The 27,481-nt window shown below is 40.1% G+C and overlaps 3 protein-coding genes across 5 annotated transcripts in view; all 3 read left to right on the forward strand.

Annotated features, from left to right (window-relative positions):
- LOC134067557 (interferon alpha-inducible protein 27-like protein 2A) overlaps positions 1-27,481 on the forward strand; it is a 35,268-nt gene that overhangs the window by 3,535 nt on the left and 4,252 nt on the right. The window contains exon 1 of one of the 3 annotated variants that reach the window (XR_009936519.1): positions 26,994-27,088. The exons of the other annotated variants lie outside the window; for them this stretch is intronic. The gene's annotated coding sequence lies outside the window, so the exon portion shown is untranslated. Of the gene's footprint in view, positions 1-26,993; positions 27,089-27,481 lie in introns of those variants that run through there. 3 annotated transcript variants of the gene reach the window in all.
- Positions 5,436-13,278, forward strand: LOC134067558 (interferon alpha-inducible protein 27-like protein 2A). The gene is made up of 4 exons (XM_062522883.1): positions 5,436-5,622; positions 5,742-5,774; positions 11,115-11,276; positions 13,064-13,278. The coding sequence occupies exons 1-4, from the start codon at positions 5,613-5,615 to the stop codon at positions 13,147-13,149; spliced, it is 291 nt and encodes a 96-aa protein (XP_062378867.1). The 5' UTR covers positions 5,436-5,612; the 3' UTR covers positions 13,150-13,278.
- On the forward strand, positions 16,506-21,304 carry LOC134068126 (interferon alpha-inducible protein 27-like protein 2A). The gene is made up of 4 exons (XM_062523671.1): positions 16,506-16,811; positions 16,931-16,960; positions 18,899-19,060; positions 21,087-21,304. The coding sequence occupies exons 1-4, from the start codon at positions 16,802-16,804 to the stop codon at positions 21,173-21,175; spliced, it is 291 nt and encodes a 96-aa protein (XP_062379655.1). The 5' UTR covers positions 16,506-16,801; the 3' UTR covers positions 21,176-21,304.

The following is a 27,481-nucleotide window of genomic DNA, read 5'->3' on the forward strand; positions in this document are numbered from 1 at the left end:
ATGTTAAAATGTTAACTATGGTAACAATGATAACCAGGTTGATTGGTTAACTTAGCTACTGATTTCATGCAGTAATGGTAAAAATGTTAACTATGCTAACTATGCTCACAGTGTTAACCAGGTTGATTAGCTAACTTAGCTAATGATTTCTAGCAGTTATGCTAAAAAATGCTAACTATGCTAGCAATGCTAACTATGGTAACAATGCTAACTTAAACTAACAATGCTAACCAGGTTGATTAGCTAACTTAACTGATGATTTCTAGCAATAATGCTAAAAATGCTAACTATGCTAAAATTGCTAACAATGCTAACCAGGTTGATTAGCTAACTTAGTTAGATGTTTTTTGCAGTTATGCTAACAATGTTAACTATGCTAACCATGCTAACTAGCTAACTTGCTAGTGAGGACTTTTATTTTGAAACATTTGTTGCTAGGGTATCCATGGTGGCCACTATCAGGAAGCAAGAAGTTACTGCAGCATAATCATGTTGGTTGCTATGGAAACGGTCATAAACGCTTAATTTTAATGGTTGGTATGTTGATTGCTAGGTACATGGAGGTTTCGTGTAGTTGACTGGAGGCATAGTTGATAACTGACAGTTGGAATGGTTGAACAGTTAAATAGTTGAGTAGTTACAATGGTTAAATGATTTAATAGTGTATTATTGCAGTGAGGACCTTTATTTTGAAACAGTTGTGGACAGAGGAAGTAGTGAAACAGAATCTGTAGTCTAAATGAGATTGTATGCTTAAAGCCTGAGACAGAAGGTGCCTCTCATATAGCGTTTACGCGTCCTCTCTCGCTCCTCGATCCTCACTGATCTACATAAAGAATGATGGAGCGGCAACAATGGGATAGTCTAGCCCTTCTTCTATCTTTCTTTATGTAGATCATTGAGGATCGAGGAGCGAGGGAGGACATATAAACGCTGCTTGAGAGGCACCCACAGTAAATACTTTGAAAGTTGTATGTAGATAGTCTAATTAATGTTGATAGACAGAATGTTTAATGGATGTTGATAGGCAGATTGTTTAATAGATATTGATTGACAGTTTAATGGGTGGATGAGTGAATGGTCTGAAGAAGATGAATGGATAGAAGGTTGGATGGAATGTGCCTTATATTCTTGTTAAGAGAGATACTGATACAGCTCTCTGAGAGTAGTTGATACAGGTGTAATCAATTTAACTGGCTAGTCTTAAGAGAGAGTGTGCTTAAAGCCTGAGACAGAGTAAATCATTTAAAAGTTGAATGTAGATAGTCTAATTAATGTTGATAGACAGAGAGTTTAATGGATGTTGATAGGCAGATTGTTTAATAGATGTTGATAGACAGTTTAATGGGTGGATGAGTGAATGGTCTGAAGAAGATGAATGGATAGAAAGTTGGATGGAATGTGCCTTATATTCTTGTAGACTGGAGAGACACAGCTCTCTACTGAGAGTAGTGGATACAGATACAGGTGTAATCAATTTAACTGGCTAGTCTTAAGAGAGCCAGTGTATGTAGCCTGAGAGAGAGAGAGAGCTGCTGCACCTGGACTGGCCACCTGGCGTAACATTCTAATTGCTGCCGTGATGTCATAATGAGCAATGTTAAGTCTATGGGGAAATGTTTAATAGTTTTTAATTTACAGTTTAAAAAGTATAAAAGTTCCAAAGTTGAAAAATATATTGCACAGGTCTCCTTAGTAAGACCTACGTAGCAAAGTTTGAATCAAGTTTCTACGTTAAACGGTTCAAGCTGAATTGCGAGCGTTAGAAGAAGTTGGATTAATAATAATAAGAAACCTAGGGAGAACAATATAGTGCATTTTCATGCACTATAATTACAGTGCATGAAAATGCACTGTACTGTTCTTCCTAGGCTTTTTATTCTTCTTCTAACGCACGCAATTCAGCTTGAACCGTTTAACGTAGAAACTTCATTCAACCTTTGTTGCGTAGGTCTCGCTTATGCCATGTGTGCTTTGTATTTTTCAACTTTGTAACTTTTATACTTTTTAAACTATGAATTAAAAAACGATTTCCCCATAGATTTAACATTGAGCTATTTCCCCATAGACTTAACATTGCTCATTATGACATCACGGCAGCAATTAGAATGTTACGCCAGGTGGCCAGTCCAGGTGCAGCAGCTCTCTCTCTCTCTCTCTCAGGCTACATACACTGGCTCTCTTGAGACTACATTTTCTGTTCCCCTGTATCAACATAAGTCTTCCTAATTCCATCCAACTTTCTATCCATTCATCTTCTTCAAACCATTCACTCATCCACCCATTCTAAACAGTCTGCCTATCAACATCAATTAGACAATCTACATTAAACTTTTAAACAATCTACTCTGTCTCAGGCTTTAAGCACACACTATGGCTCTCTTAAGACTAGCCAGTTAAATTGATTACACCTGTATCTGTATCCACTACTCTCAGTAGAGAGCTGTGTCTCTCCATTCTACAAGAATATAAGGCACATTCCATCCAACTTTCTATCCATTCATCTTCTTCAGACCATTCACTCATCCACCCATTAAACTGTCTATCAACATCCATTAAACTCTCTGTCTATCAACATTAATTAGACTACATTCACCTTTTAAATTATTTACTCTGTCTCAGGCTTCAAGCATATACACTCTGGCTCTCTTAAGACTAGCCAGTTAAATTGATTACACCTGTATCAACTGTCAGTTTCTCTGGCTATAAGCATACAATCTCTTTGAAGACTACATATCCTGTTAACTGTTTCCTCTGTCCACAACTGTTTCAAAATAAAAGTCCTCACTGCAATAATACACTATTAAATCATTTAACCATTGAAACTACTCAACTATTGAACTGTTCAACCATTCCAACTGTCAGTTATCATCCACTATGCCTCCAGTCAACTACATGAAACCTCCATGTACCTAGCAACCAACATAGCAACCATTGAAATTAAGCGTTTATGACCGTTTCCATAGCAACCAACATGATTATACTGCAGTAACTTCTTGTTTCCTGATAGTGGCCACCATGGATACCCTAGCAACAAATGTTTCAAAATAAAAGTCCTCACTAGCAAGTTAGCATGGTTAGCATAGTTAGCATTGTTAGCATTTTTAGCATAACTGCAAAAAAATCATCAACTAAGTTAGCTAATCAATCTGGTTAGCATTGTTAGCAAATTTAGCATTGTTAGCATAGTTAGCATTTTTAACATAACTGCTAGAAATCATTTGCTAAGTTAGCTAATCAACATTTTAACATGAATAGAAATCATTAGTTAAGTTAGAACTGGAATGTTTCATCTTTAAACTGTCTACCTTCACACTATCAACTCTCTGTAAACTATGCAACCACCATGTTTACCCTAGCTACACCTTAGTAACCATATCTACATTATATATCTATTTTTGCATTTTCATGCACTGGTAATTCCTTGGAATTGCATTTCTAGTTCTTATTATTCTTCTTCTAACGTGTTTAATGCAGCTTCAACCGTTTAACGTAGAAACTTCATTCAAACGTTGTTGCGTAGGTCTTATTTAGGACATGTGTGCTTTATATGTTTCAACTTTGTAACTTTTATACTTTTTAAACTATAAATTAAAAACTATTAAAATTTCCCCATAGACTTAAAGGAGAATTCCGGTGTGATATTGACTTTAAATGTGTTGAAACATGATACCGAGTGTGAGCGATTGTCTCAGAGCTGATTTCGACCTGTCAGCTGTTCTCCGAAACCCGGCGGGAGCTTAGAAATAGTCAACCAGGTTTTTAACGTTTGTGCCTCGGGCATCGAACTGCCGTGCAAATAAATCACTGTTTTACACCATTAATGAGGCTCAAAGTAGCTCCACACTTTATTGGTAGACTTCTGAGGGCCCTGAGGGCCCTGACATTTAAAACGAGACATCGAGAACTTTGAAAAAGCACTGGTTGTTTACTTACATGACTGTTTATCGAGCTTTGTCCTTGACATTTAAGGAAACAAAGCAAGACGTGTGACCGTGCAGATGTAAATGCTGTCTGGATTGTTGCGACGTTTCTGCGCTGAAAACCAAGGCGGTAGCCAGGCTAATCGTTCTATCTAATGGAATTTGTTAGTGATTAATCTTACAACCATAACTACAGTAGGCTATTTGTTTTGCTTAAGTCAAAAAAGTTGCATTTTCAATTGATCCCATTAAAATCTTTGTGGGTAGCCTAATTGCTCTGATTAGGTTGATCCAATAATTGTAGGCCTATCCAGTATCCAACTCAAATTGTGACTAGAATTGAGTAGGCTATATGGCTAGCAAAGACCTACATATAACCCTATAAAGATGTTTTGTCCAAAGGAAGCTAAGAGTGCATGTTTGTATGCAGGTGTTCTTGGCCTTTCAGGAGGGGCTACGGCAGCAGTGGCAGGTGCTGGTGGCACACTGGGCTGGCTTGCTGCCACTGCCGCTGCTCTGATTTGAAGGACTAATCTGCTCTCAAGACCTTCAAGGAGTTTCTGAATAGGCTATGAAACATCTACCTGCAATTGGCTAAATGATGCGTAATCTGGCGTTTTATATGCAATACACAAATGTTTATTCCTCTGCATTGTTACTTAAAAATGTTATTGCTCTGTAGTTGCAGCTTGAAATGTTTAAATGTTAACTTATTGATGTTCTATTGTTGTAAATCACTTTAAATAAATCTGCGAAATTAAATTAAAATGTGTTTCACAGCCTTTGAATGGATAACATGGATAAAATGACCTGTTGGCCTATTCATGTGTCAAGTAAGGTTAAAGTGTCATGTTTTAAAGAGAAACTAAGGATTGGCGATTTCATCTCCAGTTTCGTTTTTCGTTTTCGCTTGCATTTCTCTGCAGAGCTTCCCCGACAGCTTTAGCATATAGGCTATAAATAAATTGCAAGCGTCTTGTTCCTTAGGCCTACGCGTCTCAGCCTTCCAGATGTAAACAAGGAGCGATCGCCTCCTGAACAAACTGCAAGGTTGCAGTAGGCTAGCGGATAGGGACACGGTGCGGGAGGAAATATTAGCCTGTTTTCGATAAAACTGGTCAGTCAAGCAAAACAACGATTTCTAAGCGATTTAATGACTGAAAAAGTTGCATAGGGTCTCTGTAATGGCTAACGTTGCAGATACCGTTAAAGTTGCCAGTATAGTTTAATGAATTCATTGTCCATGAGTAAAACTGTCAATCAGGTCCGAATGCTCTTTGCCTGCCTGATGGCAGAAACTTGACGAGCCTGTGACTGGAATCTGACTGGAATGCCCGTGATGGTGCCAGAATGCTCTCAGCGGCTACGTTTTGTCATTCCATACCAAACAAACATTTCACTAACTCACGTCATTGGGCTGTGCCGCCTCTGTCTGTACAGACGCATGAACGCCAGCAAATAAGCTGAAATGAAGGTGTGCGTGTCTAACACTTTCCATCCAAGGGTGTTTTCCATGGTGTTTTCAGGGTGGAGTCGTGTTTTTCTGCGTCACTAACAGATCCCGGATCCATAAAAAGTTATTCTTTATAGATCAGTGATGCAGTTTCGTTATCTTGGAAACGGTCGATAGCTTTCGTAGGCCTATTTAAAGACTTCTGATCACTCTACGTCTGAATACTCTTGGATGACATGGGACTGTGTGAGTAGCCTTAAGCTTAGCCAGTTTCTAGTTTATTTTTGTGTTTTTCACACTAAAAAATAATTGTAGGCCTGACTTACTTTTTCATTTAACCAGCCTGTCTCTCTTTCACATTCTAGTGACAGTTTTAGCATTTGGTGCGGTGGGAGCAGGTAAGTTTAACTTAATTTTCCTTAGACGCCCGTTTTTGCCACTTGGACAAAATGTATAGCGCTATCTCAGATAAGTCAAAATGATGAGATACAAATGAAAAGGCTAATTGTGAGATTTCGAGTCAGTATTAGACTAGGGGGAAAATAGAGACTAAAGGGGAAAAAGATAAAGTCAAAAGTCTCAAAACTAAGTAAGGGATGTAGCCTAGGCTATAGAACGCCGGTCATTATCGGAAAATAATTCCCGACAGGATGAACTGAACCCCGACGCGCAGCGGATAATGACTGGCGTTCTATACATCATCCCGCTTATTATACGGCTACTTGCCAAAACGAGAAAAGAAACTCATCTCAATAATGTGTCTTTAGCAATGACTTGGCTAGATCTACCGTTTCGTGACTTCCGCAACAACTATAGCGGAGTGAACCCGTTGCCATTGGCAGCGGTCATTATACCTTCGGAGCTAGGGTTGCCAACCGTTCCGTATAATACGGAATCGTCCCGTATTTGACACTTAAAAGTCTTGTTCCGTATTGAACTAATACGGAACGCTCTTTGTTCCGTATTTTTGAGAAACTGCTCAATGCACACATAGTACAATTAAAAAAACACACACAAAAAAAACTAAAAACTCCCTGACACAACGTGCGAGCCTGCTGGTCCGCAAAGCATGGAGTGAGGTCCGGTGCTTCACCTGATAATTAGCTGCGCAATTGATCTGGATCAAGCAACCGCAGCCCGACAGAAAATAAAACAAAGTTTCTGCAATTAGGAGGAATTGCTAGCTAGTTTGATGTGATGTGAGTCATACAAATAAGTGGTGGTATGAGCGTTCATTGAATGCATGCCTGTGTGCGTTTGCGCGTTTGCGCGACAGAAACTGAACTACACAATAACGTTGTTGGCAAAGCTCCGCTTCAACCTGTTGGAAGACTATTTAATTACGTAACGACATTTAACAACGTGGATTCTTGCAACTTCCATGGAAACAGAGCAGAGACTGTACAATACATTGTTTAGCATTGAGTATTGTTTAGTAAAATTTGAATAGGGTAGAGTGGGGGAAAATGCCCCCGTGAGGTAAAACGCCCCCCACCTGTTTCTCCCATAATAATCACAAGATGCAGTCAAGTTATATTTTTACTGTTGCCCCGCATCCCATTGACTACGGGGACACACATATATCCACTGTGAAGTTTACGCTCGCGACGTAGTTGAAGGAAGACTGATTTTATAGTAAAATGTCGTAATTTTCCGTGGTCAGTTAAGGAGTGTAGGCTATGTTAGTTTAGGTAAGGTGTACTTGGCTGCTGGTAAGCCTAATCTATGAATTAAATATAGTATCTTACAATTAATTTATTGCTTAACAGCTTGTCTGATGATTTGGCTATTAATGTATGAAGCAAATAGTTTTTTTAGGAGGGGGCATTTTACCCCACCCATGGGGGGCATTTTGCCCCACTGCTGGGGTAAAACGCCCGCTTTGTATACATTTTATTTTTGTTAAAAATCTAAAGAAATATAAAGTCTAGGCAGTTTTCATAGTTGGTTTATAATTAATGTCATTGCCACTTATAACCATGATAATAATTCAGAACACATTTAGCTTTAGTTTTCACAGTAATGCCACATTTTCCTTATAACTCTAAAAAAAAACTGGGTTAAAACAACACAATTTTAACCCAACCACTGGGTAAATAGTGGTCGCACCCAAGTTGGGTTATTCACAGGGTTATCTTGTTGGGTTGTGCAGTCAACCCAGTGAGTTGGGTTGATAGTCCAACCCAAACATTGGGTTATTGTAACCAAATTGTCAGGTTAATCCAACATAATTGTTGGGTGCCTTGCTCAACCTACTGTGGCATGTTATTTTCACCCTCATTGCTGGGTTAAATTGACCTAACTTGTGAGTTAGGCTATTATATATGTCTTAAAAATATAATAATAAAAACAATGCTAATAATAATAATAATAATAATAATAATAATGACAATAATAATCATAATAATCAATCAAACAGTCACCATCATCTTCTTTTCCAAGTCTTGTTTGCAAATTATGAATGTTGCAACCTCCTTAATTTCCTTCGGGATATATAAAGTATCTCTATCTGTCTACTGTTTTAAAATCCATTCTATAGGCCTACCTTAACATCTATTCTGACCTGTGTGTGAAATATCCTAATAAAAAGTAAAGAAGTTAACAACTACACATAGGCCTTTGTGATTTAATGGGCCAAGATTATCTAGGCTAAATGATCTTGAACAGGTAATCAAACTGAAACAAATATGCAAAGAAACAAAAATAAGTTAGACAAAATAATTTATTTTAGCCAACAGTCTATTTATTACAACAAACCTAAAAACATGTGCTCCTTTCAATTAGGTCTATATGAGGGCATCCATCATCTGATTCAAAGTCAGGCTGCCAGACCTGAAATAGAAAAATGAGAACACTGCATTAAATACTGTTAACAATTCAATTTCAGCAAAACTATTAGACCAGGAATTGATGTAGGCTAGAAATATATTGAAAATCAACCCAGCAGACTGCATTGTCTTTTTTCCAAAGTCCCTCGATAGGCTTTTACTGCAAGTGTTTCGAGCACACATTCAGTAAGCTAAGATAGCAGGCATTTGTAACCGAACTAGCCAGCTATGCTAACAAACTGATGCAACATAAGGGCAGTAGGCTAGCAACTTGACTACAAGCTAACCGTTTTTTTTTACTTTGCTTAAACTTAACGTTGTGTTGTACCTTAACTTTATTTCCCTCTGTCTACTTAATTAACGTCAATAATGTTATCGAAGTGGTTTTCATTCACTGGAATAACACTATGAAGTTTGTAATGTGACGTTAGCTAATTCGCTATTGTTGTGTTAGCTCGCTAGCTTCATTAGCTCTGTAATAATAGTGGGTGAATTTTCTCCAAATTTGAGCAGTAATCTTACACTATTAGGCTTGAAATGATGACAAATACCTACAGAATACAACAGATACTGCCAAAAATCTTAACAACTCCAGAGAGAAGTAATGACATAGGCTACTGTTAAATTTCCACGTGTCTCATTCACTTCAATGTAACAAGGTTTGAGCTAACTATCAACTTGACTGAAGTTGGATTCTAAGGAAAAACAGGCTACTGACGCAACTTTCCGAGTCTCTGGATTGATTTTCACATTGGTAGGCTATGTTGAAAAACTAAATTAAATGCAGCTACATACCTTACAAATTGCCTTCATCTCTGTACGTTGACAGTTCGCCTACTGCAGGACCCAGGACCGTTGAGGGAGAAATTATTTTTTGAAATCCCAAACAACCAAACTGCAGTGTTATTGACACCCAGTCACTGAGTAATTTTAACAACCCACAACCAAACTGCAGTGTTGTTGACACCCAGTCACTGGGTAATTTTAACTACCCAAGTCCAACCCACAGCCTGGGTTAAAAAAACAACCCAACTTTAGGTAAAATAACCCAAGAAAATGAACCAACGTTTTTAACTCAGTGATTGGGTTGAGAAAATAACCCAGTGTTTTTTAGAGGGGAGCGTTTTCCCCCACTCTACCCTATAACATGGTCAAAAGATTGTAGCTTTAGTCTTTCATTTAAAGCTTTAGTCTTTCATTTAAAGATCTCCAGATAAGTGATTTACGCCTGCTCGGCCGTTTAAACCATAGACAAAAGTTGGTATTATGTTTCCTGGATTATGTTATGTTGTTATGTTTATGTTTCCTGGATCTTTACATTCAGGCATTCAAATGAAATTTCATTATAAAGCATATCATTTTTTTCTCCATTTGCCTACTAGAGTATGATACTTGCATGAGGGAAACATCCCAAAACAATAGCACCCATATTTGCTGATGTTTTCAGAAGTATTTCTCATGCAACCATGCAAAAGCAATGACCTATTGTAAATATATCTTACATTATTAAAGCCGGCCTCTGATGTGCATAGGACATGTACACACATGCATAGCACTTTAAGCACTTTTAGCACTTCAAATATTGACTGCTTTGAAGTGAAAGTGCATGTCTAACAATAATAATTGTGATAATGATAATCATAATGATAATTTGATGTGGGGTGGAGGTACGTGTAGGTGGGCCCCAATGACCACCCCCCCCCCCCCCCCCCCCCGCGTATTTTTGTTCCGTATTTTATTTTCTCAGAGTTGGCAACCCTATTCGGAGCGGTCAGCTATCAAGAAATAATGACCGGTAGAACGTTTGGAAATCCCATTCAAGTCAATGGAGTGTTCTACTCGCATTGTGAAGAGCCGTATAATAGCCTAATAAGATATAGCAAACCATGCTAGCTTGGTCAGACTAGAGAGAATAGCTATATGAACAATAAACAATATCAATGCAAGCAAACCTAATGAAAATAGTCTAACGAATATGAGAGAATCGTAAATAAGTGGTCCAGTGTCCTATCCACGATATTCCGCTGCCCAACAATGGGGGTCGCCATGACACCGAGACGGTTTTCTTGTAGCCTAGGCCTACCCAATTTATGTCAGTTTTGGTGATGTCAAGATGTGGCTGATTATACTGATTATTGTGGCTCACTAGTGGGGCCCACCTCACACTTTGAGAACTAATGTACTATCTAGGCTGATACTTCTAGCCTATATGTCCCAAAATGCTATAGTATTCCTAAAATTACTATAATAAAATGCTAGAAGACTATAGTTCTTTTTTTTTTTTGCACTAGTGGGGTGGCAGGTGGGGTCTGAAATCAATGGTTCATGGGCAAAAACTCACGACATTTGGTACACACCTCACAGTCTCTACTCGTGGAGAGAGGTTTGGCCCCAGGTGTGGCCCAGGGACTCCATATGGCCCCTTATTGTATTGTCTTGTGATCAGCTGCTGAAAGCAGTTTCTTTGGATATCTTGTCAATGATTGCGCTGCAGATCACAAAACTTGGTCATGTAGGCCTAGGTGCATAATTGCAGCCTACATATTGGTGGTGTAGAGCCACCTAGTGAATACATCAGTTTAAAATGACGCACGTGAGTTGCACGTGCAATGCACAAATGGAAGTGAGTAGCTAAATGCTTCCGATGTATAAAACTTGCAGACACACCAGATGTGTGCATTTGTAATGTCAGCCGTCGTGGAACCATAGGTGTTTGGGCCCGTTATCTGCACTTGTAGCTATATTTTTTTCTATCTAAGTTACTTTAAATCTCTAATTTCAACTTTATGTCTCATGTTATGAGAGTTAATGGCGATTTATGGTGATAAATGGTGAAAATGGGCTTCCATATACTGTATGTCTGAGCCTAACCAGAAAAATTCTAAGGATGTCTTTATTTATTCTTCTTAGGCGGTGCTGTGGTTGCGGCACCGCTTGCCATCGCGGCGGTCGGTTTCACAGCCAGTGGAATAGCAGCGGGGTCCTGGGCAGCAGCTATAATGTCAGCTGTAGCAACGGCTAACGGAGGAGCTGTGGCAGCCGGTTCCGCGGTGTCTTTCTTTCAGGCTGCAGGTAATACATTTGAATAGGGCTCGGGCACACGCCTTGCATTCTAGGAATATTGCCGCCATTTTGGTAGCGCATCGAACGTAATATCCATTCATTCATATGCAGAAGACAAGAAGCAGAAACGTAGTATTAGCGATTCTTTTCCTCTTGCAATCATGGGTGGCGCTGTTACACCCCACTACACAGCAACATACGACCAAGAAGGCAAAAACTAAGTAACAGGAACACACTAATAGGCGGGAGTAAATCCATAGCAATCCATAAACTAAGGAGTGAGGCTGCCAATATGGCTGTGCCCGTGAAGTTTTCACTTCATGATCCCGAGCCCTATTGTCACTTTGATCTGAATTCCAAGTAGGCATGGGATAAGATTAGATTAGATTGGATTCAATTTAACTTTATTGTCATCGTGCAGAGTACAAATACCTACAAAGACAACGAAGGAATCTCAGCGGACTGTGCTAGCCTGTAGGCATATATCAGCTCATTTTCATCTCAGAGGGTTCCTATGCACTTCCAAAGGCTACACAGTTTGGAAACAAATGGAAAAGATTAGAGTGAGAGTTGCATTAGTAGCAGATATTGGCATGGCTGTGATTTGGCCATGGAAATATCTGCTACCAATACCACAATCATGAGTGTCATATTGATTTTATACAACAGTTTTGTTCATTCATCCTCCCCCCACAAAGATAGTTCCAATGTAAACTTAGTGGGCATGTTGATCTCAAAGGACCATGTCAACCCATCCCATATCCACTCAGTTGAGGTATAGCGTAGGTATACTAGTTAAAAATGACAAAGCAAAAACGAGGTCTCTCGGGTATCTTTTTGGCTGACAAAATTGCATGAAATATGGATCATTATGACGGCCTCTGAATGCATGCAAATACAATAGAGAGACTGGCATAACAATGGTCACCATTACAAACTAATCAGAGACAGGAGAATATGAATGATGCTGCTCGACAATAGTGCAGGTGTATGCGCAAGTGGATGACTAAGCCACAGTTGGAAAGAAATAGACAAATTCAAACAAAGTAGGATATGGGATTATAACTTCATGTCAAGTTGAAACTGAAGGTGCACAGGCGGTAAGCTCCAATATCCAGGGTGATCATAACAGCTTTTTTCCCGTATTTAACAATGCCTCATTGCAAGGTAATGTTGGGAAATATGCCAACTTGTGACACTAATGTAAACTGTAACATTAAGCTGTATCAGCATATTAAACACCAAATGTGATACTGTAATGTTTAATTTGTAACGTTCTGTGAAACCTACATGTATTGAGAACTAGGCTTACTGCCGACATCGAGTTAAATGCTTTTTCTAGTTGTAGCGCTCGACCTTAATACAGCCCTCAGAAGTACTTAGCTGGAAAAGTGCTTAAGTCAGTGGCAGAATGCATACAAGAGTTAGAGTAGCTCCTCCAAAAGTGTGTAACTGGCTTCTCAGGGCACAAATGACAGACTCCAGCTGAGGACAGTGTGCAGGCTGAAGTGTGCTTACTTGTTTTTTGTTTTTTTTCCGTTTTGTTTTTTACTTACGCCCCCCTTTTATGCTCATGGGAGAATTTGCCGCTTAGTGAATAGTTTGATCACATATGTGGTAGGAGTTTTTCATGTTAAGTTTGCTATGCCTTCATATTGATGCATTTTCAAAACATAATGTCATCAAAACCTCTGATGAATCTCTAATCGTAGCAAAAATGTACATGTATAACCATTTCTTTAATATAAAGACATTCTGTCCAAAGGACCCTGCAAAGATTGTATTTTTGTATGCAGGTGTTGTTGGCCTTTCTACAGGGGCCACAGCAGCAGTGGCGGGTACCGGTGCACTGACCGGCATCACTGCGGCCGTTCTGATTTGATGGACTAATCTGCTCTCAAGACAATGACCATCAGGAGTTTCTGTTCTGTTTCTAGCTTATCTGAATATTAAAATGTGCAACACATTTTAAATTCCTTACATTGCTCAATAAACGTTCTTACATCAAAAATACTTGTTCCTTATTTATCTTTTGAATAACTTCAGTCAACTTTAAAGGAATATTTGTTTGGAAGAAGGGCTAACCCGCCACACACCTTTTCCTATGTGCCATGACGAGCTCTTTGTCCAACTAGGCCTTATAATCAGGGTGTTGTGCAATTAGCAGTGATGTAGGCATTAAGGGTGGAAGCATCCAGCACACTGGACTAAAGCACTATGGTTCCATGGGCTATCTCCATGAGCTCCACTTACATTAATAGGTGCGAGTATCCTCATCCATTTTGCCCACTCCTCATGTTGTCTTCTTATAGTAGGCCTACAGGATAACTTCACTGAGTCACACAACAGCCTTTCTCCTCTTCAGAATATAGCTCACAATAGTCATGTTTCCATGCGTTCCAAGTTCTGAATTATCTTTCTCAATTTGGATGGTATGATAGGCAGTCACTGATCTATAAAAAAAACACTGGATAGCTCATCTACGTCATAAACCTGAAGCCTCAGCGCGGCGGCCATATTGGGACCACTTGCCAGTCGAATGCATAGACAGTAAAAGACAGTAAAATAGCGTTGCCGTTCTGCAACAATGGAACTGGAACACCGCCGCCATATTGGGGCCACTCGGGACCGTTCCTTTGGCTTCATTATTGATGGGGCGGCAGCAATGGGATAGTCTATCCAGTTATTCTTTATAGATCAGTGAAGGCAGTATGCACAGGTAGTTCTTGTTCCTATGTGTCATAAAGCCATTCAAATGATGATAAAAGTTCTCCTCTTGATGAATGAACATTACTTGGTGGAATGTTATGAAAACACAACTGTGAAGCAGGGCTGTAGTCAAGACCATCTTTGTCTAGTCCAAGACCAGCACTAGTCGAGGCTGAGTCAAAAGAGGTTCAAGTCCAAAATGAGAGACAGAGTTGAGGCTGAAAACTCTGTTGCTTTTTTTTCGGAACTGCTTCTTTTTACATTATTAGATTAAAACTTTTTCACGTAAAAGATGAGTTCTGTAATATCAAGGGACAGCCATTATTGATGGATTTTGAATAAATTAATATTTTATTTTGTCTGATCATTGTCAGATAAGCAATCATTTCTAAATTAGAGAGACCAAGACAGACTCGAGTCCATATACCAGTGAGTCCAAGAAGACAAATCCAAGACAATAAAAACGTCCAAGACCAGACTTGAGTACTATAGCCCTGATATGAAGCGGAATCCAACTGATCTATAAAGGAGGAGTTGATCAAATGGATCAGATAGTTCACTACTCCCTCCCTACTTATGTATGTATAGTGAAACCCTTTCAGATGGCGTGCCTGGTCTTCATGTTGCTCAGCAAGTTTCACAGGCTAGCTGTAGCTGCCCACATTAAATTCAAATTCAGGAATGTTTGCGAAGTAGGCCTAGGTTCTGCACCCACTTAAATGCCGCACACATTACCTTCTCCAATGAACAACGTCTGGCTCTGCTATACCCATACTCAGGGCAATCCAAACTAGGCTCGTCTGTTGTTCCCCATTGTATTGGTGGAACGCGCTAGTCACGGAGCAGGGGCATCCCTCTCTACCTTCAACAAACTTCTATAGAGCTCTTCAGAGAGTATCATCTCTGCTAGCACCTCCAGCAACTACTTACGGCTGCACTACGGCTGCGAGTAGTAGGCCTGCTTACTGCTTCGCTAACATGTCCTGGTTACACTGTGCCTTGATTGTTTTAGTTTTTGTAAGCTGCTTTGGATCAATGCATCAGCTAGATTGCTAACTGTAACAGTATAGAGAATAAAGATGGCCCATGGTTCTCTGGTACAAAGTGCTGGATGTTGTTGACATGGTGATGTTGTCAACCTCATTGTCAGTACCAACTTAACTACAGTACACAACATGGGTGGTGGTGTAATGCCAGACATTCAAAAAGGAGCTTGGCAAACTTGTATATTGTCATGGCACATACAGTATGAAGAAATGCATGCAGGGGGCACCATACGTGCCAGAACGAGGTTCAAAGTGCAGGGGCCAGATTGGTCCAAGCAAATTAGGGTTGAAAAGTAAATATAATTTAGTAAAGGCATGTTTGGTACCATTGGAACTGTAATTTTAAGAATATTAGTTGCCTACAACTTTCACCGAAAAGTCCATACAGAACTAAACAAGATAATCATGAAGCTACCATTCCTGTATGTGACAATCTTGATGTGCCTAAAATAAATATGTTCTCATGTTCTTCAAGTAGCCTATGCATAATAAGGAAAGACGATGACCATGAGGAGTTTCTGTTTTTGACTTATCTGAATATTAAAATGCATACCTGCAGTAAGGCTAAATAGTGCATAACCCGAGGTTTTATATGCAATAAACAGTGTTTATTGCTCAGCATTGTTACTTAAATGTTCTTCTATTGCTCTGTAGCTAAATGTTAAATGCTTAAATGTTAATAGCTTCACTGTCACTCAGTTGCTGTTAGTCACTTTGGATAAACACATCTGCCAAATTAATAATAGCCACCCTTTGAATGCATAACATCGATATAAAATGGCCTGTAGGCCTTACTCATTGTCTATGTTTCAAGTTCAAGTTAGTCGTAGGACTATAAAAATGCCACAATTGGGGGCCAAGCAGCGAAAGAAACTATGCAGGATTGGCGATTTCATCTTAAGTTTCGGTTTCGTTTTTCATTTTCGCTCATTTTATGCTCGCATATTTCTCTGCAGAGCTTCCCCGACAGCTTTAGCGTGTAGTAGGCCTAGGCTATATTTATACATATAGAAATTGCACGCGTGGTTCTTCTTGTTCCTTACGCGTCTCAGCCTTCCAGATGTAAACAGGGAGCGATCGTCTCCTGAACAAACTGCAAGGTTGCAATAGCGGATAGGGACACAGGGGGCGGGAGGAAATATTACTGTTTTCGATAAAACTGGTCAGTCAAGCAAAGCGATTCTAAGCGATTTTATGACTGAAAAGGTTGCATAGGGTCTCTTTAATGGCTAACATTGCAGATACAGTTAAAGTTGCCAGTATAGTTTGTAATGAATTCATTGTCCATGTATTGTGAGTAAAACTGTCAATCAGGTCCGAATGCTCTTTGCCTGCCTGATGGCAGGAGGATGACGAGCCTGTGACTGGAATCTGACTGGAATGATGGGGCGGGGGTCAGAGAGGAGTAGTCTGCCTCCTGTGGCCTGCTGCCAGCCAGAATGCTCTCGGCGGTAGGCTAATACACTGCAGCTTGAGTTGGCGATCATGGTTAAGTTTTACAAACATTTCACTAACTCACGTGATTGAGCTGTGCCGCAGCTGTCTGTTCAGACGCATGAACGCCAGCAAATAAGCTGAAAAAAAGGTGTGTGTCTAACACTTTCCATCCAAGGGTGTTTTCAGGGTGGAGTCGTGCTTGTAAATTTGCATCCCGGATCTATAAAAAGTTATTCTTTATAGATCAGTGATGCAGTTTCGTTATCTTGGAAACGGTCGATAGCTTTCGTATGCCTATTTAAAGACTTCTGAACACTCTACGTCTGAAAACTCTTGGATGACATGGGACTGTGTGAGTATAAGCTTAGCCAGTTTCTAGTTTATTTTAATTTTAAAGTGTTTTTCACACTAAAAAATAATTGTAGGCCTTACTTTTTCATTTAACCAGCCTGTCTCTATTTTACGTTCTAGTGACAGCTTTAGCAGTTGTTGCGGGAGCAGGTAAGTTTAACTTGATTTTCCTTAGACGCCCGTTTTCGCCACTTGGACAAAATGTTTAGGGCTATCTCAGATATGTCAAAATTATGAGATACAAATTAAAAGGCTAATTGTGAGATTTTGAGTCAGAATTTAGGCTAGGGGGGAAATAGAGACTAAAGGGAAAAAAGATTAAGTCAAAACTAAGATATAACAAACCATGCTAGCTTAATTCTTAATTAAATTAGGGCCTGAGCACCTGAGGAGTGTCCTTATGCTGAACGTTGCCTGTTTTGAGGTAATTCACATGGTTATCTACTTGGCAGACGCCTTCCATAGCGACATACAAGCAAAAACAATAGCCTACAGTAATTCCTTTAGCAGTGAACAAATTAAACAAGTTGGTCAGACTATATATAGAGAATATAAACAATAAACAATATTGATGCAAGCAAACCTAATGAAAATAAACAATGAATATATGAGAGAATCGTAATAGTGATCCAGTCAGTGTCCTATAGCCTAAACTGAGAGATTTCAATTTGATTCTGGCCCATAGGGAGCCAGTGGAGTATAGTTTCATGTGCCCTCTATGGCTGATTGAAGACTATGTGCCTTAATACACAAGCAGGTAGCCAACAGTGAATTACCTTGGAGAGAACCATGGCCTGCCCTGTACAATAAGCTGTGTGGAATATTGTGAATATATCTGCTCTTCCAGATGTTGTAATGGATATTAGCCTACATGATTTTGCAATTGAGGCTACATGCTCAGAGAAGTTAATCAATTATGACAGATGGGCGAAAGGTCATGGAATCTGACATAGGCTAGTATACAACAGCTGCCACATAAAGCACACAGTGACAAAGGCTTGCCCCGACTCCCTAACACCTCTGTCCCTGAGTCTCATGGTTGGCATATAGTTTCAGGGGCACACACACACACCACATTTGGTATGTTTGTGTAACTCCATGAACATTCATATGTAGGCAACATTGCATTAGCCATGCCCAACAGGAAGTGAGGTATTTGGGATTTTGTGCGTTGTGACCTTGATCAATTTTGAAGCACTTCTTGTACCCAATTTATGTCAGTTTTGGTGATGTCAAGATGTGGCTGATTATACTGATTATTGTGGCTCACTAGTGGGGCCCACCTCACACTTTGAGAACTAATGTACTAGGCTGACACGTCTAGCCTATGTCCCAAAATGCTATAGTATTCCTAAAATTACTATAATAAAATGCCAGAAGACTATAGTTATTTTTTGCACTAGTGGGGTGGCAGGTGGGGTCTGAAATCAATGGTTCCCATGGGCAAAAACTCACGACATTTGGTACACACGTCAGTCTCTACTCGTGGAGAGAGGTTTGGCCCCAGGTGTGGCCCAGGGACTCCATAGCGCCCCCTTATTGTATTGTGTCTTGTGATCAGCTGCTGAAAGCAGTTTCTTTGGATATCTTGTCAATGATTGCGCTGCAGATCACAAAACTTATGTCATAAATTGGTCATGTAGGTGCATAATTGCAGCCTACATATTGGTGGTGTAGAGCCACCTAGTGAATACATCAGTTTAAAATGACGCATGTGAATCGCACGTGCAATGCACAAATGGAAGTGAGTAGCTAAATGCTTCCGATGTATAAAACTTGCAGACACACCAGATGTGTGCATTTGACAAACACACCACATGTGAGTGCATTGTTTGATTCCGTAATGTCAGCCGTCGTGGAACCATACTGTAGGTGTTTGGGCCCGTTATCTACACTTGTGACTATATATATTTTTTTATCTATGATCAAAGTTACTTCAAATCTCATAATTTCAACTTTATGTCTCATGTTATGAGAGTTTATGGCGATTTATGGTGATAAATGGTGGAAATGGGCTTCCATATACTGTATGTCTGAGCAGATCCTCACCAGAAAAAATCTAAGGATGTCTTTATTTATTCTTCTAAGGCGGTGCTGTGGTTGCGGCACCGCTTGTCATCGCGGGGGTCGGTTTCACAGCCGGTGGAATAGCAGCGGGGTCCTGGGCAGCAGCAGCTATGTCAGTTACAGCAACGGCTAACGGAGGAGCTGTGGCAGCCGGTTCCATGGTGGCTATCTTACAGTCCATAGGTAATACACTTGAATTGTCACTTTGATCTGAATTCCAAGTAGGCATGGGATTAGATTAGATTAGATTGGAGTCAATGTAACTTTATTGTCATCGTGCAGAGTACAAGTACAAAGACAACGAAGGAATCTCAGTGGGCTGTGCTAGCCTGTAGGCATATATCGGCTCATTTTCATCTCCGGGGGTTCCTACGCACAGACAAGGCTGGACAGTTTGGAAACAAATGGAAAATTAATGATTAACAATATTCTTAAAATTAGAGTGAGCGTGGCATTAGTAGCAGATATTGGCATGGCTGTGATTTGGCCATGAAAATATCTGCTACCAATACCACAATCATGAGTGTCATTGATTTTATACAACAGTTTTGTTCATTCATCCTCCGCCCACAAAGATAGTTCCAATGTTAGCCTCGGTGTCTCCCGTTGTCCAGCAACATAACACTTGCCGGGCTGCACTAAACTTGGCATGTAGCCCCACAAGGATGACAAAGACTCATTGTTTTTTACTTTCATCCGCCACACCAGGCCCCCCAAAAGGTGGGTAGGCCAGACACAATTTTCTGAGAATATCTCGAGAACCGTAGGACCTAGGATTACCAACTTTTTTCATGTTGGTCAAGGGACCATGTCAACCCATCCCATATCCACTCAGTTGAGGTATAGCGCAACCTAGTTAGAAATGACAAAGCAAAAACGAGGTCTCTCGGGTATCTTTGGCTGACAAAATTGCATGAAATTTGGATCATTATGACGCCCTCTGAATGCATGCAAATACAATAGAGAGACTGGCATAACAATAGAGTCACCATTACAAACTAATCAGAGACAGGAGAATATGAACGATGCTGCTCGACAATAGTGCAGGTGCATGCGCAAGTGTATGGATCACTAAGCCACAGTTGGAAAGAAATAAACAGAATCAAACAAAGTAGGATATGGGATTATAACTTAATGTGAAGTAGAAACTGAAGGTGCACAGGGGGTAAGCTCCAATATCCAGGGTGATTATAACAGCTTTTTTCCCGTATTTAACAATGCCTCATTGACAAGGTAATGTCGGGAAATATGCCACCTTGTGACACTGTAATGTAAACTGTAACATTAAGCTGTATCAGCATATTACCAAATTACCAAAACACCAAATTTGATACTGTAATGTTTAATTTGTAACGTTCTGTGTAACCTACAGTACATGTTTTGAGAACTATAAGCTTACTGCCGACATCGAGTTAAATGCTTTTTCTAGTTGTAGCGCTCAACCTTAATACAGCCCTCAGAAGTGCTTAGCTGGAAAAGCGCTTAAGTCAGTGGCAGAATGCATACAAGAGTTTTATACATAAGAAACGCCAGAAATTTGGAGTAGCTCCTCCAAAAGTGTGTAACTGGCTTCTCAGGGCACAAATGACAGACTTCAGCTGAGGACAGTAAGCGTGCAGGCTGAAGGGTGCTTACTTGTTTGTTTTTCCTTTTTTTACTTACGCCCCCCTTTTAGGCGGGGATCACACTAGCCAGCGGCAAGCGGCATGTTTCCTATTGTTTTCTATGGTTCGGCAGCGGAAAGGTGACAACGCTGGCGTACCGCTAGCGTTGAGCAAACTGAGAGTTGAACCTGGTTCAACCTTGAAGCGCAACGCTCGGCACATCACAATCAGTTTTAGAATGTTTAGGTACTTTGACCAATCAGATGCGTCTAACAAGTAGCAGCAAAGATTGAACTTAGCAACGAGATTGAATGTTTTGGATGTATTATTATGGTCTGAGCGTTGCGTTACGCTTGCCGCTGCCGCTGGCCAATGTGATCCCCGCCTTATGCTCATGGGAGAATTTGCCGCTTAGTGAATAGTTGGATCACATATGTGGTAGGAATTTTTCATGTTAAGTTTGCTATGCCTTCATTCAAAACATAATGTCATCAACACCTCTGATGAATCTCTAATTGCAGCAAAAATGTACATGTATAACCATTTCTTTAATATAAAGACATTCTGTCCAAAGGACCCTGCAAAGACTCTATTTTTGTATGCAGGTGTTGTTGGCCTTTCTACAGGGGCCACAGCAGCAGTGGGGGCTACCGGTGGGACACTGGCCGGCATCACTGCAGCCGTTCTGATTTGATGGACTAATCTGCTCTCAAGACAATGACCATCAGGAGTTTCTGTTCTGTTTCTAGCTTATCTGAATATTAAAATGTGCAACACATTTTAAATTCCTTACATTGCTCAATAAACTTTCTTGCATCAAAAATACTTTTTCCTTGTTTACCTTTTGAATAACTTCAGTCAACTTTATCTTTATATATGTCAAGTAATATTTGTTTGGAAGAAGGGCTAACCCGCCACACATCTTTTCCTGTGTGCCATGACGAGCTCTTTGTCCAACTAAGCCTTATAATCAGGGTGTTGTACAATAAGCAGTGATGTAGGCATCAAGGGTGGAAGAAAACATCCAGCACACTGAACTAAAGCACTATGGGCCCATGGGTTATCTCTAGGTACGAGTATTCTCATCCATTTTGCCCACTCCTCATGTTGACTTCTTATAGTAGGATCCAACAGGATAACTTGAGTCACACAACAGCCTTTCTCCTCCTCAAAATATAGCTCACGATGAATGCATTCCAAGTTCTGAATTATCGCCCTCAATTTGGATGGTATGGATGGCAGTACGGACAGGTTGTTCTTGTGAAAACTCCTATATATGCATCATAAAGCCATGATTCAAGTCAAGATAAAAGGTCTCCTCTTGATGAATGAACATTATACCGCTGCTTGGTCAAATTTCCTATTGTGATGCGCTGTTTGGAACGTGCACTTCGAATGTACTTTATTTTCCTATAAACGCACAGCGCGTCGTTGATTATCCCTTACTTACTTGATGGGAAGTTATGAAAACACAACAGGTCTGTAGCAAGACCATCTTTGTCAAGTCCAAGACCAGCACTGGTCAAGGCGGAGTCAAAAGAGGTTTGAGTCTAAGACAAGACCAGGCAAAATGAGAGAGACAGTCGAGGCTGAAAAACTGATTCTCAACACCACTTAGCCTTCTTAAGTATTTTTTCCAGAACTACTTCTTTTTACATTATTAGATTAAAGCTTTTTCACGTAAAAAATGAGTTATGTAATATCAAGGGACAGCCATTATTGATGGATTTTGAATAAATTAATATTTTATTTTGTCTGATCATTGTCAGATAAGCAATAATTTCTAAATTAGAGAGACCAAGACAAACTCGAGTCCATATACCAGCGAGTCCAAGAAGACAAGTCCAAGACAATGAAAAAGTCCAAGACCAGACTTGAGTAGGCCTACTATAGCCCTGATGTGAAGTGGAATCCAAGTCTACAACAACACAAAAGGAGGAGCTGATCAAATATAGTTCACTACTCGTAGGCTACTCCCTCCCTACTTATGTACAGTATGTATAGTGAAACCCTTTCAGATGGCGTGCCTGGTCTTCATGTCACCTTGTTGCTCAGCAAGTTTAACAGGCTAGCTGTAGCTGCCCACATTAAATTCAAATTCAGGAATGTTTGCGAAGTAGGCCTAGGTTCTGCACCCACTTAAATGCCGCACACATGCATATGTTACCTTCTCCAATGAACAACGTCTGGCTCTGCTATACCCATATGCTCAGGGCAATCCAAACTAGGCTCGTCTGTTGTTCCCCATTGTATTGGTGGAACGCGCTAGTTCCAGAGCAGGGGCATCCCTCTCTACCTTCAACAAACTTCTATAGAGCTCTTCAGAGAGTATCATCTCTGCTAGCACCTCCAGCAACTACTTACGGCTGCACTACGGCTGCGAGTAGTAGGCCTGCTTACTGCTTCGCTAACAGGTCCTGGTTACACTGTACCTTGATTGTTTTAGTTTTTGTAAGCTGCTTTGGATAAAAGCATCAGCTAGATTGCTAACTGTAACAGTATAGAGAACTAGATGTACCGCAAAGCGATACACAATATGACCGTTGCTCAGTCCTGCACATTCTCTCCGCAAATATCAATCACGCTTGTGTTTCCATCGCCTACTCCATCCCTACTGCAACTTTTATGTATGTAAATGAGTGTGTGCATGTGTGCGCTTGCTTTTGTGTATGAGTGCTTCTCTGTCTAGTGTGAGTGTGTGTCTGCTTGTGTGTGTGTTTAATTTGTCTCTGAGTATATGTTCACTGTGTTCTCTGCCGTCACTGTCACTCCAATATCAGATAACACACACACACACACACTCACATGCGCGCGTGTGCACACACACACACACACACACACAAACACACATACACAGGCACACACTCACACACACACACGCACACACACACACACACACACACACACACACACACACAAACACACACACACAGGCACACCCAGAGAGAGAGAGAGAGAAAGAGAGAACACACACAGAATACACACAGATAACACAGACACAGAGAGAGAGAGAGAGAGAGAGAGAGAAAGAAAGAGAACACACACAGAACATGCATACACACATATACACACATGCAAACACACAGATGGGCACACAGAAACGCACCCACACACTATAGTACATCACACACACACTCACTTCTCAGCTCCGGTGGTCTCACAAAATGTACTCAAAGATGTGTGTGTGCATGTGTGTGTGTGTGTGTGTGTAGGTGTGTGTGTGTGTGTGTGTGTAAGGGTGTATGTGTGCATGCGTGTGGGCGTGTTTGTGCATGTGTTTGTATAATGTGTTATGTACATGTGTGTATGTAGTGGTGCGTGTGTGTGTAGGTATGCGTGTGTGTGTGTGTATTTATGTGTGTGTGTGTGTGTGTGTGTGTGTGTGTGTGTGTTCCTGCATGTTTGTTGCACCCAGAGCAACCATTCTCTTTTAAAACATATTTGGAAACTAGTTGATTAAAGGTTTCTAATGGTGTCACTTATATGTTTCTAGGAGAAAAACTAGCAGAGATTGAGATGTTTGGAACAGTTTTTGAAATCCCCAGGGGGGGATTTAGACTCCAGATAATACCACCATCTACTGGCCGATGGGTATACAGTCCTGAATGTACACATAAATCCATTTATTTTATAGCCCCCCATGGATGAAATTCCACAAAACTTGGCATACTCCCAGAGGGTGTCAGGTTAATCATACACATGAAATTTGGTGCAGTTCATAACATCTCATCTGAAGATAGGGGCAATTAAAGCAATATTACATTGCATTTTCAATTTTTACGATGGGGGGGCAAATCACAAATGACTGGTTATAAGCTAAGTTGATGCAAGCTCTAGAGAACAACATACCATAAACATTTTGTCATCCTCGGTGCCACGGTTCAGGTAGTTATGTAGGAAAAACTGTCATTTTTGGGCTTCGGGCGGGGGCAGCGCGGGGGTGGAGTGACCCCCGGGGACGAAACGAAAATTTTCCATAGAACTCTACTGGGGCTACATGCCCACCAAGTTTCATGCGCTCCGGTGTTACGGTGTCCCGGGAATCGTTGACGAAAAATGACGGGAAAAAAGAATAAAAAAAATAAAAAAAAAAAAAAACTTTGACAACAACTATATGACCGCTTCGCTAGCTATGCTAGCGGCGGTCATAATAAATGGTCTTTTATCTAAATACATGCGATGAGCTGACCTGGCCAACCTCTGCAAAGCTTTGCAGTCATATGCAATGCTGTTACTGCACCTGTGATGCTGCCAGCAAGATGCTCTCAGCAGTAGAAGTTGGTCATTGTCTTGCTGCCTTTTTGATCACACAAGTGATGTGACCAACTTTGATACTCGCTGTCGTTAATCCTACATCTGAAGCATGCATGTCTCACGCACGGCTGACTGTTTCTTTGGTATATTTATTGAAATGTTGTATTTTATCATTAACTATTTCAAACATTCATTAATTATCTTGTTATGATTACTACAAACATTTTTTTTTTTTTTTTACTATTCCATTCGTATTGTCTGAACAAACATGGTTTTCATTAGGCTACTAAATGAAGTTTACAGATATGGGTAGGCTATGTGCACCTCTCTCTACAAATAAAATAAAGATATAAAATAGTTAGTTTGTTCAAATAATTATGTCAGGGTTTTGAACCCCACAGTAATACCGGTGATATTTGAAATACATTTGATAAACATATCGCCATTGACACTGATATTGAATTATGGTATATCTGTATGAACAGTGGTGAATGGGACCTTTTCTTATGCATTCTGTATGCATCCACACACCCCTTCCTATGGCATGGCAAGCTCTTTGTCCGGCCAGCTCCTACACTAATAAGTGTGAATCATCTCATGCATTTTGCACACTCCTCATATTGTTCTCTTATTGAGTATCGAGACATTCCATTTCCATGATGGCAGTGTCACTGGATCTAAACAAACTTTTGAAGTGGCTTAAATAGCATTAAATGGCATGTGACTTCATTCCTAGCTAATACATTGTGTTTAAATTTAGGCTATATAGCCATTTAAATGTGTTGAACCTGCTAGGCAGCAGCTTAGCCAAACAATACGGAATTTGCTGCCTTGACAACACTATAAGACATTTCTTATACTCTATTGTGCTGGATAACTTATAGAGTCAACAGACTTTACCTTCTTCAGAGCATAGCATGGTCATGTTTCCACTGAATCTAAGTTCTGAGCTATCTCCCTCAATTTGGATGGTTCCATGGTAGCATAGGTTGTCTAGTGTAAACTCCCCCATCTGTCATTAAGAGAGATAAAAGTTGAAGAACACTTGATGGAAAATCTGTGAATCAGAAATGCATGAAGTAGAAACCTATAGAGATCCAGTTCTATAAAAACACAACAGGAGGAGCTGATAAGATGGATCAGATGGATCGTTACTCCTCCTGAATGTAGAGAACGTAAAGGTGCGCCTTTGGTTCTCTGGTATAAATGATATGGGTGGTGTAATGGCAGGCATTCAAAGTGCAGGAGCCAGATTAGTTTGAGTGAATTAGGGTTGAAGGTGGAAGTAAATAGCAAAGGCATATTTGCTACACTGAACTGTAATTTCAAGAAGATCAAGAATATCAGTAGCCTCCAATCCTTCACAGAAAAAAAATATTTCAATGAACCACATCAATCAATCAATTATTCAATATTATTCAATATAATCAATCAACATAATTCAAGTCCAGTGGATAAGCTCCTCACTTTCATGGATTTCTTGTCTCAAAGAAACAAAGGTGATTAACAGCAGATTAATTTACTGCTGTTAATTTCTCACTCCATTTTAAATGCAACATGTTGCTATTTAGGGTTTGGATGACACTTTCTTCTCACACAATTTTTAAGTGTTTCTCATGCAACAACACTTAATTGAACTACAAAGAGATTAAGTCCTCAACTAAAACAAACTAAACTGGGACACTGCTCAACATTTTCCCAAGGTTTTGTTCCCACAAGGTGACATTCACAAGGATGTTTCCGTTGAGAATGTTTTTCCCATTTTCCCCAGCATGAATTTACCCCCTCCACTGAGAAGTCAACCACATTACATGGTGCACGTTAATTTTGCAAGTGCAACTTTCGGAATGGTGAAATTAAAAAATTGGAATTAGAAAATTGGAGGCTGCAATTAGGGACTCCTTTTTGCCTTAAATATGACCAGTATGATGTATTTTGCAGACTGTATCTGTATTTTGCAGACTTCTCAAGATACTCTGCAAAAGAAAGAAAACAACTAGGCCTATAGCCTTTGACAGATATGATCAGGCAGGCAAATAAATCAGAACTGTGCATCAAGGCTGGTGTAGGCTAAATGCAGTAGCCTATACATTCTGCTAAGTCCACTTGCTTTTGTGCTATAACATGCTATATCCACATCTTAATTGGGCAAGACTTCTCAATGCCGTGACGACAAACTGAATTTCCTCCCCTCAAATGATGTGGGCCATGATAAATTCAGGCTGACCTCCAGGCTACCATCTGCCACTCAGTGATAATGTTCTTCCCTTCTTGGAACAGAACGTTTTGAAAAAGACAGCTTAGTGCCATAAGCCTGCTACAGTAGCCTATATCACTTCAGTTTTGGATCCAAGTAAGTATGTGCTTTATTATTTATTTTGAATTCCATGATTAAACATATCGGGGCATAAACATATTTTAAGTTCTATATAAAGCTTAGAGTAGGCCTATGCCAATTATCTGTAGCCTAATACCATCTATTGTAGCTTAGAATATCCTTTGATAGGCTATCTAGACCAGTGGTTCTTAACTGGTCTGGCTTTGGGAGTGGACCCACAATTTCATATGCTCATAAAGTCGCGACCCATATAGCGTTCAAGCCAACGGATATGGTGAGCTAAATTAACATACAAAGTGCCTGTAGACCTACAGTACTTGTCTGCAACATGTGGATGACTAAAATGATGTCTAACATGACCAGTCACATAAACATTGCTTATGTTCGGTACGGTGCGGTATGACTGGA

The sequence above is a fragment of the Sardina pilchardus genome, chromosome 20 (assembly GCF_963854185.1).
Source record: "Sardina pilchardus chromosome 20, fSarPil1.1, whole genome shotgun sequence".
In the NCBI taxonomy this organism is placed as follows: domain Eukaryota; kingdom Metazoa; phylum Chordata; class Actinopteri; order Clupeiformes; family Clupeidae; genus Sardina; species Sardina pilchardus.